General features: G+C 42.8%; 1 protein-coding gene across 1 annotated transcript in view; it reads left to right on the top strand.

The window, feature by feature from the left end:
• Positions 1 to 20,537, top strand: part of LOC123519823 (menin-like) — an 80,556-nt gene that overhangs the window by 20,586 nt on the left and 39,433 nt on the right. The window contains exons 2-5 of the mRNA XM_045281340.1: positions 6,896 to 7,002; positions 14,251 to 14,386; positions 18,673 to 18,880; positions 19,147 to 19,448. Coding sequence (XP_045137275.1) covers positions 6,997 to 7,002; positions 14,251 to 14,386; positions 18,673 to 18,880; positions 19,147 to 19,448 — 652 coding nt within the window. The 5' untranslated portion in view covers positions 6,896 to 6,996. The remainder of the gene's footprint in view (positions 1 to 6,895; positions 7,003 to 14,250; positions 14,387 to 18,672; positions 18,881 to 19,146; positions 19,449 to 20,537) is intronic.

A 20,537-nucleotide genomic window follows, 5' to 3' on the forward strand; every position in this document is an offset into this window, starting at 1 on the left:
GCCCCACCCCCGGACCTGATGCAGTTCAGTGTCCTTTCACCCCCCCCCCTCCGAGTCCTGACGCAAAAAGGTGTGTGCAGTCACACCAAGTCAGGGGACCAGGGATGGGGGCTGTCCGAGGAGTAGAGGTGCCTCTTAAGTGTTCTTGTCCCCCAAAGGATGACGCTCGGAAGATCAAGAAGTCCCGCCCCACCTCAGTGGTGTCCAGCTGCCCCCCTTCTCGGGACCAGTCGTTGGGAGGGGACTGGGGGGAGGGTGGGCTGGTGCGGTAGGGCTGGCCCTCCCCCCGTGGCCTTGGGTGAAGGCCCGGCCGGGAGAGACACTTGCCCTCTTGCCTTGTCTCCCCCACCCACAGGATGGCATGCTCACGCCTTCCCCGCGGGCTGCCTCCTCTGTCCGTTCAGCCAACAGGGGCCCAGTGTCTGACGATCCCCCTACGCCCCAACAAACCCACTGTCCTGCTCATACAAGTCTCTGCAGAGTTCATGTTGCCTCTGTTTCGGCTGATTTGTCTCCTCCTCGGCACGACCCGACACACTCAGACTGCCGTTGTCTTGGAGGTGATCTTTTTCTGGCAGATGCTTGCGATCGGCATGTCCTGCTTGGCTTTCCTCGACCTTCCTGTTCTGGGTGGCAGGATTCAGGGGCCTCGCCGTCTTTGGGGCCTGATGGGGCACGCCGCAACTAAGAGAGGCATGACGGGTTACCAACAGGCCTGGAGGGGGATGAGGGGTGTGAGTTCCTGCCTCATGGCCCCTCCACGTACCATCGTATAATGAACTACATTGACTCAGTTTTTGAGGATGTCATTGGCCAGCGGTTTGACCTGGAACGCCCTGTGGGCCTGGGCACCAGCACCTTACCTACAAGAAAGGGACCCATCCTCCTTGGAAGGGCACAGCCTGTCAGGGTTTTCATGGTGCTTATTTGAAGGCTAATGAGAAGAAACCAACCTCAGTTGGCTATCCTTCAGGTAGGTTCACTAAGATTTACAGTGTAGCGGGTCAGGAGCTTTATGGGAAGGCTGCCTTGCTTAATCCTAGCCTCCACGCCGCCCTGCATTCTAGTGCCAGAGAGCCTCACGTCTTCCGTGAACACGCGTAGGTGGCCAGGATGGAGGGAGTGGTCGCCAGGTCTAGAGATGCCTTGAACTACTCTTTTTGGTGCTTGGGGGCATGCATCTTCTGGTGGCTCGTCACCTCCCTGCACCCCTCTTAGAGTTGGAGGAGCAGCTCTTTAAAGCTGTACGTTTGGCGCTTAATGACGCTTGCAGGGACTCGACTTATGTCATTACCAACTTGCGGGCCTGGAGGAGGGAGGCTTACCTTGGCTGCCTCAGACCATCCTTCTCGCAGGTCGAAAAAGGCATCCTTCGGAGGTCTCCCATTTTTACCCCTTTCCTTTTTGATGAGGACCGCCTTCAGGAGGCGCTACAGTCCTCGAAGTCCAATGCTGATAGGACGCTCCATGAGGCCGCACTCAGAGCTCTTGCCCGGCCGCGTCCTGCTCCAGGCACGCCCTTGGTGGAGCGTGGTCCCCAACCTTCTACCTCCACAGCTGTCAGGCCCTCTGCTGCTCCCCGTCCGCAGACCTTCCTTTGCCGCTCCTGCCAGGGACTCCTAGGGCAGGTTTGGCGGCTCTTACCCGTCACGTTCCAGTGTGCAAGGAGGGGGACGGAAGGCAAAGCCCTTTCAGAAGTGACACCCTTCATCCCCACGGGGCAGTTGTGGGCTGTCTAGCCCGCAGGTGGGAGGAGTGGTGCAAGATAGGGGCAGAGACGTGGATCCTCGATGTTCTAAGGGAAGGCTACAAGATTCCCTTCTCTGCACCCCTGCCACTCACAACTCACTTCAAGGAGCCCAGAGGCTATGCCCCAGGATCCCTCAAAGGACAAGCGCTTCGGTTGGAGATCCAGCAACTAAAGGCCAAGGGTGCCATAGAAGAAGCACCCTCTACTCTGGGTTTTTACAGCCACATGTTTGTCGTTCCAAAGGCCTCGGGAGGTTTTCGACCCATCATTGACCTCTCCATCTTAAACAAGTACGTCGTCACCACCAAGTTCAAGATGGAGACGGTCAGAACTGTCATGTCTGCAATACGACAGGACGACTGGATGGTGTCTTTTGATCTGAAGGATGCCTATCTCCAGGTGCCCGTCCATCCAGACAGCCGGCGTTTCCTGCGCTTCTCTTGGGAGGGCTGCCACTTACAATTTCGGGTTCTTTGCTTCGGCCTCTGTACTGTCCCTCAAGTCTTTACTCATCTCATGGCCCCTGTCTTGGTGGAGTTTCATTGTCAGGGCTTCCGCATCCTCCAATATCTGGATGATTGGTTAGTCCCTGCTTCGTCGGCAGACGAGGCTCGTAGAGCCACCGCTTGTCTCATTGGCATCTGCTCAGTTCTGGGGATTCGCATAAATTGGGAGAAGTCTTCCTTGACTCCAGAGCAGGAGAAGACCTTCCTCGGGATGCTGATTCGCTCTCCTCCTTTGAGGGTTTTCCTGATGCAGGGGAGGACACACAACCTACGGAATACAATTTGTTCCTTCATCAGTTTTCTGTCCCCACCTGCAAAGGACTGGTTGCGTCTTCTTGGGCACTTGCCTTCCATCATTCATGTAGTGCCAGGATCGAGGAGGAGAATGCGCCTTGTACAGATTCAGCTGAACCTGCAGTGGGACAGGCAGTCGATGGCGGACGACCATCCTGTATGCTTGGACCTTAACACTCGCTGGGACCTGGAGTGGTGGCTGGAGGACCAGAACTTAGCTCAGGGACAATCCCTCCATCTAGCTCTTCCGGACATCTTTCTCTTTACGGATGCCTCAAACGAAGGGTGGGGGGGCTTCTCTCCTTCAGGATTCTGTGAGTGGCCTCTGGAATACCCAAGAGAAGTCTCTCCATATCAATGTCCTGGAACTCAGGGTGAATTGCCTGGGGCTCCAATACTTTGTGGACGTGCTGCAGAATTCTGTTGCGGTTTTCTCTGACAACACCACGGCGCTTGCATACCTGAGCAAGGAGGGGGGTACCCACTCCACTCTCCTCAACAACGAGGCTCGGGAGATCTTAGACTGGGCCGAGGCTCATTTGGTGGGGATTTTGACTCAGTTTGTGCGGGGCTCCGACAACATGGTTGCCGACTGCCTCAGCAGGTGCCACCAGATTCTGTCCACAGAGTGGACCCTTCACATGGACGTGTGCCATCAACTGTGGCGGGTTTGGGGCTACCTGACTGTCGATCTCTTCGCCACACGTCTCAACTTCAGGATCCCGAACTTTGTCTCCTCCTGTCGGGATTCCGAAGCAATTGCCACAGATGCCTTTCTTTACAATTGCAACATCCAAGACCTGTATGCCTTCCCTCCTTTTCCTCTCATCAGGAAGGTGCTTTGGGCTTCCAGGAACACCAGGCTCATCTTGATTGTGCTGTTCTGGCCCCGGAGAGAGTGGTTTCCAGACCTGTTGAAGGCGTCACGAGAGCCACCCCGACGCCCTCTGCTTCGGCAGGACCTCTTGACTCAGCCCCACTCCCACAGGTTCCATCGCGGTCTCCACGGGCTTCAGCTGACAGGGTGGAGACTGTCAAGCGATATGTGAAATACAGAGGCTTCTCCTCTAAGGTGACGGAGTTCTTGGCGCATGATAAGAGGCCCTCTACTTCTTTAAACTATCAACACAAGTGGAAGAGGTACAGGAAATGGTGCAAGGACAATGGGCATACCGTTTCTAACCCCACGGTCCAGAAAGTTGCAGATTTTCTTGTTTTTTTTTGCGTCAGGATTGCCATCTTTCCACCTCTGCTATCAAGGGCTACAAGGCCATGCTTAACCCCTTCAATACGGTGACGCCTATGTAGGCGTCATGAAGCCCCAGTAGCATATACGGTGATGCCTACGTAGACGTCATATTTCTTTTCTGAGCTTTCTTCAGTTCAGTTGTCCCGTATAGTGTGTTGGATACCAACTACACACGCTGTATGCTGTCCTTGAAATCCTAGTGCTCCTCCCACCATCCTTGTCTCCACCAATCACTAAAGATAAGCTACATGCGTCTCGCCTTGTGTCTAAAATTACCCAATGGCATAGACTGTTCCCATATCTCTCTCTCTCTCTCTCTCTCTCTCTCTCTCTCTCTCTCTCTCTCTCTCTCTCTCTCTCTCTCTCTCTCTTTCTTTCTCTCTTTCTCTGAAGAGAGAAGTGTCCACTTTCCTCTTCGAAGGCGATATAGTGACTAAAAAATAGCAGCATAATACACAAAGACGACAAGTATGACAAGCTTGCACGAGTTTCCCACTGGCGGCGGCACTACCACCCGTATATCATACAGGCGGGGTTTTTTAACATCCGGCGCGAAGGGGTTAACAGCATCCTGGCAATCAGAGGGTTGGACCTCAACAACAACCAGGTGCTGAGGCTTGTTGTCAGAGCCTGCTCTTCCCAGCCACAGAGGCCTAGCAGGAATCTTCGGCCTTCCTGGAACTTGGATGTCGTTCTTCACTTCCTAACCACGGCTCCCTTTGAACCTATGCGGCTCTCGTCTATTAGAGACCTGGCTAGAAAGTCTCTTTTTCTGCTTGCTTTTGCTACAGCACTGAGGGTAGGAGAGATCCAAGCACTCTCTCACAAGACGGGCTGGCAGGGACAGGATCTGCTGGTCTCTTTATCTTCCTGAATTTATTGCTAAGACGGATACGGACGTCCACAGTACTCCTCGGGAGTTTCGTATGAAGAGCCTTGCCATCGTCGTGGGTTCTCAGGATGTGGAGAGACTCCTATGTCCCGTTCGGGCGCTTCGTCACTACCTGCATAGGACGGCTTCGCCTACACGACCCTGCAACCTCTTTCTTGCTGTTAGGTGTCCTTCCAGACCTATGTCCAAAGCAGCAATTTCCTTCCTACGGGATATCATCAAATCGGCCCACGCTTCCTTCCCTGACTTCCTGCCGCGAGCTTAAGGTCCATGCCCACGACATCTGTGGCATTGCTACCTCTATGCTCCTGTGGAAGAACTGCTCTGTTCCCACTATCTTGAGGGCGGCCTGCTGGAGGATGCCTTCGGTCTTCGCTGACCATTATCTCCGGGAAATAGTAAGACAGGAGGGGGATATCTTCGCTTTGGGTCCAGTGGTCGCTGCTGGACATGTGGTTGACTAACTCCTTCGCCTGGCCATGCACAGACCTTGGAAGTCCGCTCAGGGTGGCGCTTCTTGGCGACTTGTTTGTACAGTCCTGGTACCTACAGCCAGGGGGTAGAGGGTCAGTAGCCGGGATGTGGCTCTCTCCTCAGCTCCCCCCTCCAGTCATAGGCATAGGCACGCTCCTAGGACACTCACCACTGGTCACCTGGGCTCTAATTCTTGAGGCACATGGGTCACGGAGTACTCCCATGCACCTGGTTGCATTCTCTAGCACCCTCTTCTCCACGTCAACCTCTACCATGGGTTAGTGTCTCCACAACGGACATTTATTTCACCCTTTACGCCTGCCGCATCGTGTCGACTCCCACCTCCTTAAACGTTGGAGTCTGCTAGTTTTTTGTATGAAAAACAGGTGTCTGTGATAGAAATGTAATTTTTAATGCTAAAATTAATTTTTTCACTTACCTGTTTTTCATATAAAAACAGGTGCCCTGCCTTCCTCCCCCAGTCTGTTTCAATGCTCATGAAAATTAACTGAGGGGCAGTGCAGCCAATCCCATCGGCAGCGCCGGGCACCGCGCTGGCAGGCGTAGCGCCAGGCGGAAATTTTTGTAATCTCGGTGGATGAAAGTAAGTGAGACAGTGGAACTGCTAGTTTTTTGTATGTAAAACAGGTAAGTGAAGAAATTAATTTTAGCATTAAAAATTACATTTTCCCCTAAAGACCTATATTCGCTGGCAAGAGGAGAAAAATGAACTTCAGTTAAGTTGGAAGATGCCATTCGGAGGCAAGTCTGGTCATCAATCCATAGCCTTAAATATCTCCCCATTTCCTCCATTATTGGATCCCTCATCCTTGTTAGCATCTTTGCCATTAATGTAGAAGCTGTCTTACTTACTTTTTTCACACTTGCTGCTTGTTTGATGACTGTGGATTAGGACAACTGTAGGATTCTGGCAATGAAGATGGCATCCTCACCTCACATATGGCACTTAAAAATGTCAAGCTTTTTCTCTAAAAATAAGCTTATTCTTGATCTTTTGGCCTTTGATTCACCTGCACTAGGTGTTGCAGGCCATTTGGAAGACATCTCACTTGTATCAGTTGTAATACCCACCAATGAATGTGAATTTTAGCAAAGCACAAACACTGGTGTTGGTGGAGCGAACACAACTGAAAGACTGATCTTGATGGTACAGGTGGCCTGGGATCACTCCAGAGTCTGGCCTTTGGATTGGCAGCTCCTGTAGAGGACAAACAAAAGACAAGCAGTATCCTGTTCACTAATTATCTCTACAACTAGCAGGAATGAGTTTCAATGGATGACAGCTGCGGTGTGGGTAGTGTTGCAATCACAGTGTGTTTGTTTACATTCTGGTAATCAGTTAATAATTGGATAAACGAGCCCTGACATTGGAAGCAAGTGGAATAAAGGGATAATGATCGGATAATCAAATTATTGGATGGCAAACAATTGAATAATGAGGGAAATGTGTACCTCTCATTCCAATTGTTTGGATCTTTGATCTTTAACCTCCATTCCATGCCCAAAGTCTCGCTTGCATATGTTTAATGTTAACACAATCCATGGTTCCATGCTTCAGGAATCCAACTTCATTCTTCCTGTATATACACAGAATACCACTCTCTCCATTACTTAAACTTTTATGACAATTATAAGAATATGATGAAGTAAGAAAAAATGTATCCTTATTGTGTTTATACTGATGCTTATTCTTCTCGTATCCATTTCAGGGAAGGGCAATGAGGACAAGAGAGGCATACCAGTGACACATGATGTTTATAGCAAGTCTTGGCTTTATGTCAATGGCCAGCCAGTGGTGTGCAACAGACACATGGAGGTGAGGACCACACAGTGTAAAGATATGAATGTGTATTTTTGTTATGGTAATAATAGTAGTAGTTTGATATTCAAAATGTTTTGGTTGTTTTTTTTGGTGAAGGCTTAACCCATTAGTGCCCATTCACAGATCCCGTTTCAGTTTTTTTTTTTTTTATTAAATTTGGTACAAATGGTGTCTATTGGACAAAGAATAGAAATCAAAAAGAAATTTTTGGAAATTGCATTTAGAAATGAGGAAAACATGCGTGTCCTTTAAGTACTCGTGGGCACTACCCCTGAAAAAAAAGCTGTAAAATATACAAAGTAGGAAACTTCAAAGAAAATGCTGGAAATTTGTATATACAGTGGTACCTTGAGATATGAAAGCTTCTGTATACGAAAATTTCATTTTATGAAATGATATGTGAAGATTTTTTCACTTCATATTACAAAAAATTATTCAGCATCCGAAAGATACGAAACAAAACTCGAAATTCCTGTGTGCAAAAAATTTTAAAATTTGCACCACACAAGTCATGTTCCTGCGCAGTTTAATGACATTTGCCTGAGTGATTTCAGGAACATATTGAAAAGTAGGCAGAAACAAAGTTTCGTGGATCGTTATTTTTGAAAGGTTTCCTGGTCAGATGGCCCCTGACCACGACGGCCCCTCACGACGGCTCTCCCCAACCGCCCCATTTTTACAACGACCGCCTCATATGTTTACCCTAACAATCCCATGTTTACCATGACGACCCCACACCAAATTTTGGGTTATTGTCCTCTTATTTCTTTCATTATGTTAACACGTTAACTGCGGATGGCAGCTCAGCGTTCCTGAGATAGTGTTTTGTAGTATGGAGCGTTAAAAACCTTAACGTATTGGTACACTGGTGTACCCTGCGCATATAGTGCATATATGTATACAGGGTGTAACATGACTTTCTGTAAATATTGAAAGAGGTGAGAGAACATACATTTCTAAACAGAAAATGTTACATACACATATGCATTTTAAGGTTTTGTTTACCCGTAAGATGATTTAAAAATTTCTGAGAGGTGTGCAATAATCCATTGTGTTTTTTATGAGGTGACGATGACTTGCTGGCTTGCTGCAGCAGCCGGAGGTGCCACTTGGCTAAATATTGAATGTTTTAATGTTATGTTTTGCAATCTGGAATGTTTCAGTATCTTACATTTTAAGACAGATTGTATTAACCTGTACAGTGTCAGCAGTGTCAGCCAATGCTGGCCACATCATGTATTTTTTTTTTTTTGCTAAACCAGTCTTAAATGATGTGAAACAAATGAAAATGACAGTCATTCCTCCCAGAACTGACTGGAAGTGGTATTAATTGGTGCGAGATATTTTGCGCTAAGGTTAGCGACTTAGCAAAGCCTTATGTGACTAGTTTATTTGCTTCCTTGTTTCTCACCAGTCGATCCCCGAGTTGGACACATGCATAATATTGTTCCTGAGTTGAAAGAAAAACAACATGTCATGTTTTGCTGTTTGGGAGTGCATGTGGATAAAAATAGACATGAGATATCGCGAAGGAGTGTTGCCTTTCACGGTGCAAATATTTTCCAAGTAATATGTACAGGCAAACCCCGTTTAACGAAGGTTCACACAACGAAATTTCGCTACAACGAAGGTTTCATTTTACTACCATCTGCTCGTTTAACGAACACCAAACTCGCTTTAACGAAGACTTATCCAGGTAATTTTTTTCCAAATTTGAAAGCCCCACCATATCACGCAAGCTGACAGGCTTTTGAATACACCAGGAGCTGCTGGTACTAAGGCCTGCCTCAGGAAAAAACCTGGGACACCTATAGAATAAAGATCAAGATCAAGATAAAGCCTTTCGTGGACAACACGCACAACACTCACTCCCCAGTCAAAACATAACAGCGTCAGCAGCAGCTTGTCTTCTCTAGCTCAACTTACCACCAAAATGCCCTGCAATTGGCCTAGTGTTTGTAAGAAGACCAGGAAGTCTCTTACTCTCCAAGTGAAGCTAGATATTATTCACAGACACGAGAGAGGCCAGAAAACTATAGCAGTGCTGGCCACTATCTTAACTCCATATTATACTGTCTCTATTTTCAAGTCAGCAGACTCTATTAAGAAGGCTGGTGAGACCGTATCTTTCTTGCAAGCTAAAAGAACCACCTGAACTCATGACTCTACAATGGATAAAATGGAAAGCCTTGTGGAAATGTGGTACATAAGTTTTGTATGCAGTACAATGATGCGCACTTTGTTTACATTCCACAGGTTGCCGGTTAGTGTCTTTCCCGTTTCACTCTTCCTCCCTTCATAAAGTTAAGATCATCAACATTATAAAGTTACATACATACATACATTAGTGTACATTATAATGACTTAAATTAAACTACCTAAATGTTTAACTTCATAATTTTTACTTTCATTAAACCTTTTACTGTACTATGATGCACTCTCGCTTTGCTTACTCTCAATGGAAGTTCAAATCAGGGGTTAAACTTGTTATAATCGGTTCGCTTAACGAAGTTTCGCTTAACGAAGTGTTTTTTAGGAACGTAACCCCTTCGTTAAACGGGGTTTGCCTGTACTTGTTTTTCCTTATAACAAAGTGATTGGAAAATTCTTATTTATGTCACAAAGTTTTCACTACCACAATATAACAGTTACCAAAAACAACTGAAATGGTAAGAGTAAGTAATGGAAATTACGCTTTGTTCCTATTAGCGGAGTTGAGGCGTCAGTTTCCCGCTACACCTAGCTGAAGGCAGCAGAAACTGCTAGGGTTCAGAATTGTAATAAATAAATACAGGAAGCATTCATGTTAGCAGGGACGAGGAGGCAGCATGAGCAATGTGTACAGTGCATGATGGCAGTATAATGTTAGGTTTTGAGGACGCAATGCCTCCGAAAACACGAGAAAGCTTGCCGACGTATCTCATACGTCTCTGACACCCAGTTTGCTCAGAGTAGCCGACGTATCTCGTACGTCTCTGACGCTGTACGGGTTAACAAGATGCAATTTACTGATAAACATTACACGATAACATTATTGCGGTAAACAAAAGTAAGTACAGGCAACCCCTGCTTAACGAACGGGTTACGTTCCTAAAAAAACACTTTGTTAAGTGAAACTTCGTTAAGTGAACCGAATATAACAAGTTTAACCCCTGATTTGAACTTCCATTGAGAGTAAGCAAAGCGAGAGTGCATCATAGTACAGTAAAAGGTTTAATGAAAGTAAAAATTATGAAGTTAAACATTAAGGTAGTTTAATTTAAGTCATTATAATGTACACTAATGTATGTATGTACGTAACTTTATAATGTTGATGATCTTAACTTTATGAAGGGAGGGAGAGTGAAACGGGAAATACACTAACCGGCAACCTGTGGAATGTAAACAAAGTGCGCATCATTGTACAGCATACAGAACTTATGTACCACATTTCCACAAGGCTTTCCATTTTATCCATTGTAGAGTCACGAGTTTAGGTGGTTCTTTTTAGCTTGCAAGGAAGATACGGTCTCACCAGCCTTCTTAATAGAGTCTGCTGACTTGCTGATGGAGTCAAGATGGTGGCAAGCAATGTTATTAGTTTTCTGGTCTCTCTCTTGTCTGTGAATAATACCCAGCTTCACATCGAGAGTAAGACACTTCCTGGTCTTCTTAGGAATGTTAGGCCACATTGCAGGGCGTTTTGGTGGTAAGTTGAACTAGGGAAGATGAGCTGCTGGTGACGCTGTTATGTTTTGACTGGGGACTGAGTGGTGTGCATGATCTTGATCTTGATCTTGATGCTACAGGTGATGCAGAATTTCTTCTGAGTCAGGCCTTTGTATCGGCAGCGCTCGTGTTGTCCACGAGAGGCTTGATCTTGATCTTTATTCTACAGGTGTCTCAGGATTTCTCCTGAGGTAGGCCTTAGTACCAGCAGCTCCTGGTGTATTCAAAAGCCTGTCAGCTTGCATGATACGGTGGGGCTTTCAAATTTGGAAAAAATTACCTGGATAAAACTTCGTTAAAGTGAGTTTGGTGTTCGTTAAACGAGCAGATGGTAGTAAAACGAAACCTTCGTTATAGCGAAATTTCGTTGTGTGAACCTTCGTTAAACGGGGGTTGCCTGTACTCATGTACGTGGTACAGTACCTATCACTGGGTGAGGAAGGAGGGGGAATGATGGGGGAGTGGTGAGTGACTGATTTGTTAATACAGTCTGTCTTAGTATAAGATGTTGTATTAACAAGTATAATTTCAAACCATCTTACGGGTAAAAAAAAAAAAAGTTAAGGTCGTCGTGGTCAACATGGGGCCGTCGGGGAGGGCCGTTGTGGGAGGCCGTTGTGGTCAGGGGCCGTCTTGCACAAAAGAAATAAAGAGAAAATTTTTTTATTTACCTTTCACTCGCCATGTATTCTATCAGATGATGTCCCTCCAGAGGCTAAGGGACAGTAGGGATTTCAGCCCTTACTCAAAATATCCACAAAAAGCATGCTGTAAGGATTTAACTTCTGTGCAGTGAGAAACGCGGGAAGAGACTGATTGTGATTGTTGTGGTTGCCGCGCGGCGTGGTGGCACTACGGTACGGTGTAAACAAAACATGAGCGGATACCGTATCTGAATTTTTCTAACCATAAATAGAATCGAGGGTAGTAATTACCAAACACTGTAACTGTGAATTTACCGGATAACGAAGTACCGTATAAGGAGGACTTACTGTACCTTTAAATCAGGTAATTTGTTGTAATCTTAGCAAAACCTCAAGTTTGTAAAAATTTCAATGTATTTTTTATTTTATTATTTTTTTTACAATTTTGATTTGTACAAACCGTAAGTGAAGGCTTGGTGATGGATAACGTAGAAGAGGAGGACAGAAGCATCCCTACATGAGTTGCTGATACAAAGGCCTGGCTCAGGAGAAATCCTGAGTCACCTGTAATATCAAGATCAAGATCATCCAACACCGTTCAGCTCTTTCTCTATTCACACATCTGTGGCATCTTGCAACATCTCTATTTGTGTTGTGTAGTATTATTTAGTCTTTTTTGTGTTAAATTGTAACTTTATTTAAACCTCTATGATGCTCAAATGTTCTGCACCTTCAAGTTTTCTAGCAGTGATTTCAAGTGTCAGAGGAAGATTTTTATGATAGTGATGAAGGTGATACTCCATGACATGCTGAAGGAATATTTAAAAAGTTTTAATGTTGCAAAAATTTATAAGTTTTTAAGAGTACTGCTGCCTTGCTTACAATTGCTGAACTACTGGACTGAGTCCACATCACCTGGGATTGTAAACTTTCGTACCGGATATTCTGGGTAGTGGATTATATATTCTGACAAACAGATTTTGTCCATTACATGCTCAAATGTTCTGCACCTTCAAGTTTTCTAGCAGTGATTTCAAGTGTCAGAGGAAGATTTTTATGATAGTGATGAAGGTGATACTCCATGACATGCTGAAGGAATATTTAAAAAGTTTTAATGTTGCAAAAATTTATAAGTTTTTAAGAGTACTGCTGCCTTGCTTACAATTGCTGAACTACTGGACTGAGTCCACATCACCTGGGATTGTAAACTTTCGTACCGGATATTCTGGGTAGTGGATTATATATTCTGACAAACAGATTTTGTCCATTACATCTGATATCCATTAATTTGTTGTCTATAGATGTGAGGTTTGACTTTATAACCTAGATGAATAAAGTAAGGTCATATAGAGAGGAAAGAAAATAGTTTTCATCCCAATATGATGATACATCCTAGATTTGAGATAATGTGTATAGTACAACTATCGCCCGCATATCCGGATTATAGCAGCCAAGGCCCCGGATACGCGAAATATCCGGATACGAGGAATTTACTCTCCCGACCCTTTATAAATTGAGCAAACATGTACATACATAACCCAAAAGGGTAAGAAAACAATGTATGAAAGCACATTAAATGTATAATCTTGAACAAAAGTTGGTATATAAACAGTACAAGGGGTGGTGGAATGTACACACAGCAGTAAGTGGTGGTGGGATGTCCATACACTCCAAGCATGCTGGAATGACAAAGAACGCTACAAACTCGCTGAATAGCGTTGCCATTACTCGAGCTGTCGGTAGATGAGAGCTGGAGGACAGGGCATGGGAGTAAGTGCTGCCGTCTAGCAGGATCAAGGGATCGCACGTGTGGTAGGTTTGAATATGCTTGGGGCAGCTCTGGATAGTAGCGTATTCCGAATAGTGGCGATACGGATATGCGGGCAATTACTGTAGTTATTTCGTTTTGTCATTTTTCTCGTTCTGTGCTAATATTTTATTTGTTGCTTTGATAAAACAAATAATATGAATGTTTTTTTTCCAGCTAGCCCCATTTTCTGTAAAATTCAGATGGCTTGTGATTTTGAGTTTTTTTTAGACAATAGCTAATAATGCCCCAAATTACTAAGGAACATATTTACCACAGAAGAGAGAGAGAACAGTAGTGTAGTTTCTCTACTGTTGCCATCCCAGAGGCAAAAGCTTCACATCAATGAATACTGAGCTGGAGGTGGATAACAATGATAGAGACCAGCACAAAACATTCTGCACCTCTTCTTAAATGTGGTATTATCATTTATCTCTCTACATACTACACTAGCAATCCTATATGTGGTGATCAGGAAAAAGTTTCATACACTCATGCATAGTGAAATATATCATATTAGAGGAAGTTTCTATGCTGAATGGGACATTGTTGTTTGATTGCCATTTGACTATCAGAATTGAATGAAGTTGAAGTTTCCCCTGCCCTTGTACTACCCATCATTGTTTTCCATCATTTACAAGATGCAAGAAGTCATGACATTATTAAGTAAATCTGATTACAATCATAGGAATTTTGCTCCCTGATAAGGACTTACAATGTTTCATAAAATCTGACCTTGTACATCTGTAAGTAAATATTTATTTGATGGCTGTTCTGGCAATGTGGTTGCTCTGGTAAGTCTTTGGAAATAGTGAAATATTTCAAGATTTTTTTTTCATGCATGGAATGAGTTACATTATTCATTGTTTACTCGTACTCCTATCTTGCTGAAGAAGTGAAGACATAATGGATTGATATTTATAATGTTTGAAAAATTATAATAGTTTGAGAAATCATCTAAAGTGATGTCTATCAGTCTTCTGTTCTTTTTATTTTTTTTTTTCTTGTAGTTTGTTGCAAATTTCATAGTTCAAATGAAATCAATCCTGAAACACTTGCATTTCAAATTATTGTTCCTTTCAGGTAGCAACAATAGTGTCCAATATGAATCCTGGAATCAACGCTACCACAGATTCAGAGGAAGTGATGCTTTTGCAGCAGGCACTCCTCTGGATGCTGTATGATGCTGGCCATCTCACAAAATATCCCATGGCCATAGGTAAGCTTCACCTTGTGGTACTTAACTTATGAGGGTGATTCTATGGTCATAGGGTTTTTGTTCATGTGTTCTGTAACTTACAAAACATTGTTACAGTAATTTTTATATGTCAATATATGTCTGCTCTTGAGAACTTCTACTCCTGAGACTAGTCATGACTGCATTAATTTTTGTTCATGCTTGCTCAGACCATCTTATTTTCTTTTCTCTTATATCTCTTATTGAACTTCTGTCTTCTTTAGTGGATTTCACTTATTTTTTTCTCAGCTTTTATCATGGTTACAGTTTCTGGTATTTGTCACAGAATCTCAAAAATCCTCTGGCATTTGCACTTTTTTCACTTCCTTACATTCATCTTTTAGCAAAGTAATTTCTTTCAGTCTTCATATTTACTGATCTATCAGGCCTATTTGACTATTTAGATTTTTAATTATACATTTTTTTTGTTATTCCATATCTATTCTTGGCAATATTTTTAGAATATGTTTGTAGGTATTGATCAGCCAATGTACAAAAGAATGTAGATGGCTAGTCTGAACCTTTTCAATCCTCTGGATAAGTATTATTAGCAATTTTGATAATGTTTACATGAGATTGAATGAAAATGATTAGGACACACACACAAACACACACACACTTGAAATAAAAGAGTTGATAACGGAATTAGATGAGGAGAAGGCAATGGGACCGGATGAAGTCTCAGGCAAAATATTAAAAGAATGTAGAGAAGAACTAGCAACATCATAAAATGCTCAATAGAAATTGGAACAGTGTCAAGGCTTTCACTCACGGTCGGTTTGCTCCCAAAGAAGAGATTACGTTATCCCTGTCTCAGGAGTTTTAAGGGTCTGGATATTAAGAGAAAATCTCACCCTCCCCAGCCGTCCGTGGCCTCTACTCACTGCACAACACTATTATAACTCTGCTTACCTCCAACAGTCTCCCAAGGCTTCACTCTGGTGTTATGATCAGTTACGTGAATAATTGGAATAATTCAAAAGCAAGACATAAATAAACATAGGTATATTACATAAAGAAAATATAGGCTATGCATGAAATAATACAAAAATAGAATATCAATGGTACACATATAAATCATGGAAAAATATTAATTTCATAAGAATTAACCCAGGGGACGACACTACTCCAGATCAGTGGTCCCCAAAAATCTCAACTGAGATAAGATCCAAGGCAACAGCTGGACACATGGATTGCAATCAATCAATACTCTCAAAATTAATCTTTAACTCCACACATCAAGAAATGCCATAGTAACATCCCATCTACACTCATAATTCAACACAGTATGAGCAAAAACAAAATATCCCCAAAATCACGCTCCATCATACACCTCACCCATGCTCTCCCTCAGTTGACGCCACGACCTCCTAAAGACTAGTCACCAACAAGAAAACACCACACAACCCAAGAAAAGTCTCCAAGATCCACTTATAGTCACCACTCCCACTATGCGGTCCTTCCCACTCAGAGCCACTCCACATCACCACTTGTTTTCACCACAGCTGGTCTTGCCAGACCTTATAAACACCACAAAAATCTCCCAGATAACACCACCAACCTTTAGGACTGGAGCACAAATAACCAACACACTTTATACCCACGACATCACCACAAAATTTCTCCAACATCACCAAAACACATCCATCCCTGGAGGCGCCCGCTGAGGAAGAGAGAAACAAAAGGAGGGCGGGCTCTCACAATGCAACGGGGGCAACAAAAAACGCATAGCCTTGCGCAAAGACATTACTCCTTATTTTACATTTAAATTCACTCGTCATAAACATAATAATAATAATAATATATATAGACAATAAAATAAAGAAAATCAAGGCACAAACTGTAACAACAGTACCAGTAGAATGGAAAAGAGCTGAGGTGGTTCCTATATGTAAGAGTGGAAGGAAAGAAGAACCTTGAAATTACAGACCAGTATCACTAACTAGTGTAATATGCAAGATGTGTGAAAGAGTAATAAAGAAACAATGAATTGAGTTTCTTGAAGACAACAAATTATTATCAAATAGCCAATTTGGTTTTAGAAAAGGTCGGTCGTGTGTAACTGATTTATTGAGTTTCTACTCTAGAAGAGAGAGGGATGGGTTGACTGGATTTATTTGGATTTAAAAAAGGCATTTGACAAAGTGCTACGTGAAAGATTACTATGGAAGTTAGAGGAGAAGGGTGGCTGAAAAGGAAGCGCATTGAGATGGATAGAAAATTATTTGAGGGGGAGAGAAATAAGGACGGTAGTTAAAGATATGAAGTCCAAGTGGAGAGCAGTAGAAAGCGGAGTGCTGCAGGGATCAGTATTGGCACCAATACTTTTCCTCATTTATATTAATGACATGCCAGAAGGAGTGAACAGCTACATAAATCTGTTTGCAGATGATACGAAACTGTGCTGAGTTATAAAGCAAAAAGAGGATTGTGAAATACTACAAGAAGACCTAAATAAGATCTGGGAATGGAGTGAAAAGTGGGAATTGTAATTCAATGTGGACAAAAGCCATGTCATGGAAATGGGAAAGAATGGAAGACGACCCATGGGAATCTATAAGATGGGAGATGGAGTAGAACTGGAGAAAGTAAAAAAGGAAAAGGACTTAGGAGTGACGATGGAAGAAAACAATCAACCGGTAAGCCATATTGATAAAATTTTTAAAGAGACATAATTTGCTAAGGAATATTGGAGTAGCATTTCACTACATGGACAAAGAAATGATGAAGAAATTGATAAGTACTATAATAAGACCCAGATTAGAATATGCAGGAGTAGCGTGGACCCCTCATAAAAAGAAACACATAAGGAAGTTAGAGAGACTACAAAAAATGGCTACAAGAATGGTTCCAGAATTTGAAGGGATGACATATGAGGAGAGACTAAAGGCTATGGATCTACCAACCATGGAACAAAGAAGGGAGAGAGGGGATCTGATACAAGTTTACAAATTGATCAACGGAATGGACCAAGTGGATAATGAGAAACTGATCCTGAGAGAAGAATATGACATTTGAAGCACAAGATAGCATAGTAAAAAGCTGAGAAAGGGAAGATGTCTGAGAGATGTAAAAAAAATATAGTTTCCAGCAAAGATGTATTGAGACGTGGAACAGTTTGAATGAAGAAGTAGTGTCTGCAACGAGTGTGCATACTTTTAAAGTAAGATTGGATAAGTGTAGATATAGAGATGGAGCCACACGAGCATAAAGCCCAGGCCCTATAAAACTACAACTAGGTACAACTAGGTAAATACACACACACACAAAGATGTGTTGAGACGTGGAACAGTTTAAATGAAGAAGTGGTGTCAGCAATGAGCGTGCATAGTTTTAAAGAAAAATTGGATAAATGTAGGTATGGAGACGGGGCCACATGAGCATAAAGCCCAGGCCCTGTAAAACTACAACTAGGTAAATACAACTAGGTAAATACACACACACACACACACACACACACACACACACACACACACACACACACACACACACACACACACACACACACACACACACACACATGAGAAGAAAGAGAGAAGATCTGATTGCTTTATACAGGGTTTTGAAGAGGAAAGACCAAGTGGACAAAGAAGACTTTTTGATGTGGAACTGTAGAGTCACAAGAGGACACAGCATGAAATTAAAGAAGACAGTGTGTAGAAGAGATGTCAAGAAATATAGTTTCTGGATTGCCAGCATAGAAAAATATGGAACCATCTTGATGAAATAGTTGTTCAAGCAAAGAATATTCATATTTAAGGCTAAGGTGGATGCTTATACATAGATATGGAGATATGACAGCAAGGACACAGCTCTTTTCCTGTAAATAGCTGTGTAGTTACACATACCAGTTGTATGTAATAATGACTGGATAGAGACTTGAGGATGAAAATATTAGATGTTCAGATGGGTTGGAGGTTAGATCTTAAAGTAAGGAAAGTATGGAGAAAAAAATGATTGAATGGCAGAAAGTGACAGGATTAAGAGTATAGTTATATAATTTTAGTTGAGGGTGCAAGTACTAAAGAAGAAACAGTCACCTTTGAAAATAGAAAACAGAGTTGCAGAATGTGTAAGACAAATGGAAAAAGTATTCAGACCACATAAGGAGAAAATGCAAGGACAAGAGTATATACTTGAGAACATGCAAGAAGAAAATGCAAGGACTGGAATATATACTTGACATACCCTTAGGACAGTTTTTGGAACTTACATTGATTACACTATATAGATAGTATAATGAATATTGAACAAAAGACCTCTTTCAGATAACTTGGGTGACCTTGAAGAGATGATGCCCAGCAAAGGAAGGGCGCCGGCAACACGCATGTATGAGGAGGCCATCACTAGTGCTGTGCGTTACTATGACAACCAGCATGTTTATCCATATACGTACCTGGGTGGTTATTGTTACCGGAACAAGCTATACAAGCAAGCCCTCAAGTATTGGGCTCAGGCTGCATCTGTCATAAAAAAGTAAGGCTTCCTGTTGGCTCTCCAGACCTTACTCAGGTCTGTCAATCTTTTATAGTTAGAATTGGGATTCTCTTATATATATATATATATATATATATATATATATATATAGAGAGAGAGAGAGAGAGAGAGAGAGAGAGAGAGAGAGAGAGAGAGAGAGAGAGAGAGAGAGAGAGAGAGAGAGAGAGAGAGAGAGAGAGATATTACAAGCATACATTTATGATTCAATATGTAGAATTAAATGTCATTGAGCTTTGTTCTTTCAGTTACAACTACTCAAGAGATGATGAAGAAATTTACAAAGAATTTCTGGAGATTGCCAATGAGCTTATTCCGCACATCATGCGTGTGGTGAGTTCAGGCATCTCAGCACGGTCCATCTTGAAGGATCCAGAGTGCTTTGGTTACCTACTTGAGTTCTACGATGGAATCTGTGAATGGGAGGAGGGCTCAGCCACCCCGGTCCTTCATATTGGCTGGGCTAAAGCACTATTTAACACCATTGCAAAGTTTGATGCACATGTCAGGTCACACGTCAAGATATTTTGTGTGGATCCTGATTCATCTGGTGAGAATTTTCTTAAAAAAATGTTCATATTGTGTATTACTGTACTTACAGTAAAGTGATTCATATAATTAGCATAATTTAGATCAATATTGATATATTTGTAATTTTTGTTTGAAAGATTTTACAGTAGCCCCCATATAATTCAGACCAATTGGGAGGAGGCCAATCCAAGATATTTGAAAGACCAAATTATGGGAGGGATTTTTTTTTTTTTTTGTCACATTTTGCATGCCTGTTACCACTAGTTGATTTAGTCTGTGTAATGCATGGGTTCTCAACCTGGGATTCATAAACCCTACAGAGGTTCACAAGAAGATTTCCAGGGTACTTAGATGGCTGATCTAATAATATCCTTTGCAGTAGCATTGTATATTGAGTTAGTATCAGTCACTAAATTAACATTCCAGGGATACCTAGATGGCTGATTAAATAATATCCTTTGCAGTATACCATTGCATATTGAGTTAGTGTTAGTCACTAAATTAACATTCTATTTGATGTCAGATTAATGGTCTTATAACTCAGAGGATTCTTAATGAGAAAAAATGTTGAAAACCGCTGGTGCAATGTATTACATAAATAGGTACTGCACACATGTTGCACACACACACACACACACACACACACACACACACACACACACACACACACACACACACACACACACACACACACACACACACACACACACACACACACGGCCCGGTAGCTCAGTGGTTAGAGCGCTGGCTTCACAAGCCAGATGACCGGGTTCGATTGCCGGGTGGAGATATTTGGGTGTGTCTCCTCACGTAGCCCTGTTCACCTAGCAGTGAGTAGGTACGGGATGTAAATCGAGGAGTTGTGACCTTGTTGTCCCGGTGTGTGGTGTGTGCCTGGTCTCAGACCTATCCCAAGATCGGAAATAATGAGCTCTGAGCTCGTTCCGTAGGGTAACGTCTGGCTGTCTCGTCAGAGACTGCAGCAGATCAAACAGTGAATTACACACAGATTAGGAGCTTTTGAGGAAGGCAAGAATAGACCATTAAAATTGAAATTAAAGTCTCAGGTGGCAGCTGAGGCCTTGTTGAAGAGGGCTTGGAAACTTCA

This window comes from Portunus trituberculatus, chromosome 46, assembly GCF_017591435.1.
Source record: "Portunus trituberculatus isolate SZX2019 chromosome 46, ASM1759143v1, whole genome shotgun sequence".
NCBI lineage: Eukaryota > Metazoa > Arthropoda > Malacostraca > Decapoda > Portunidae > Portunus > Portunus trituberculatus.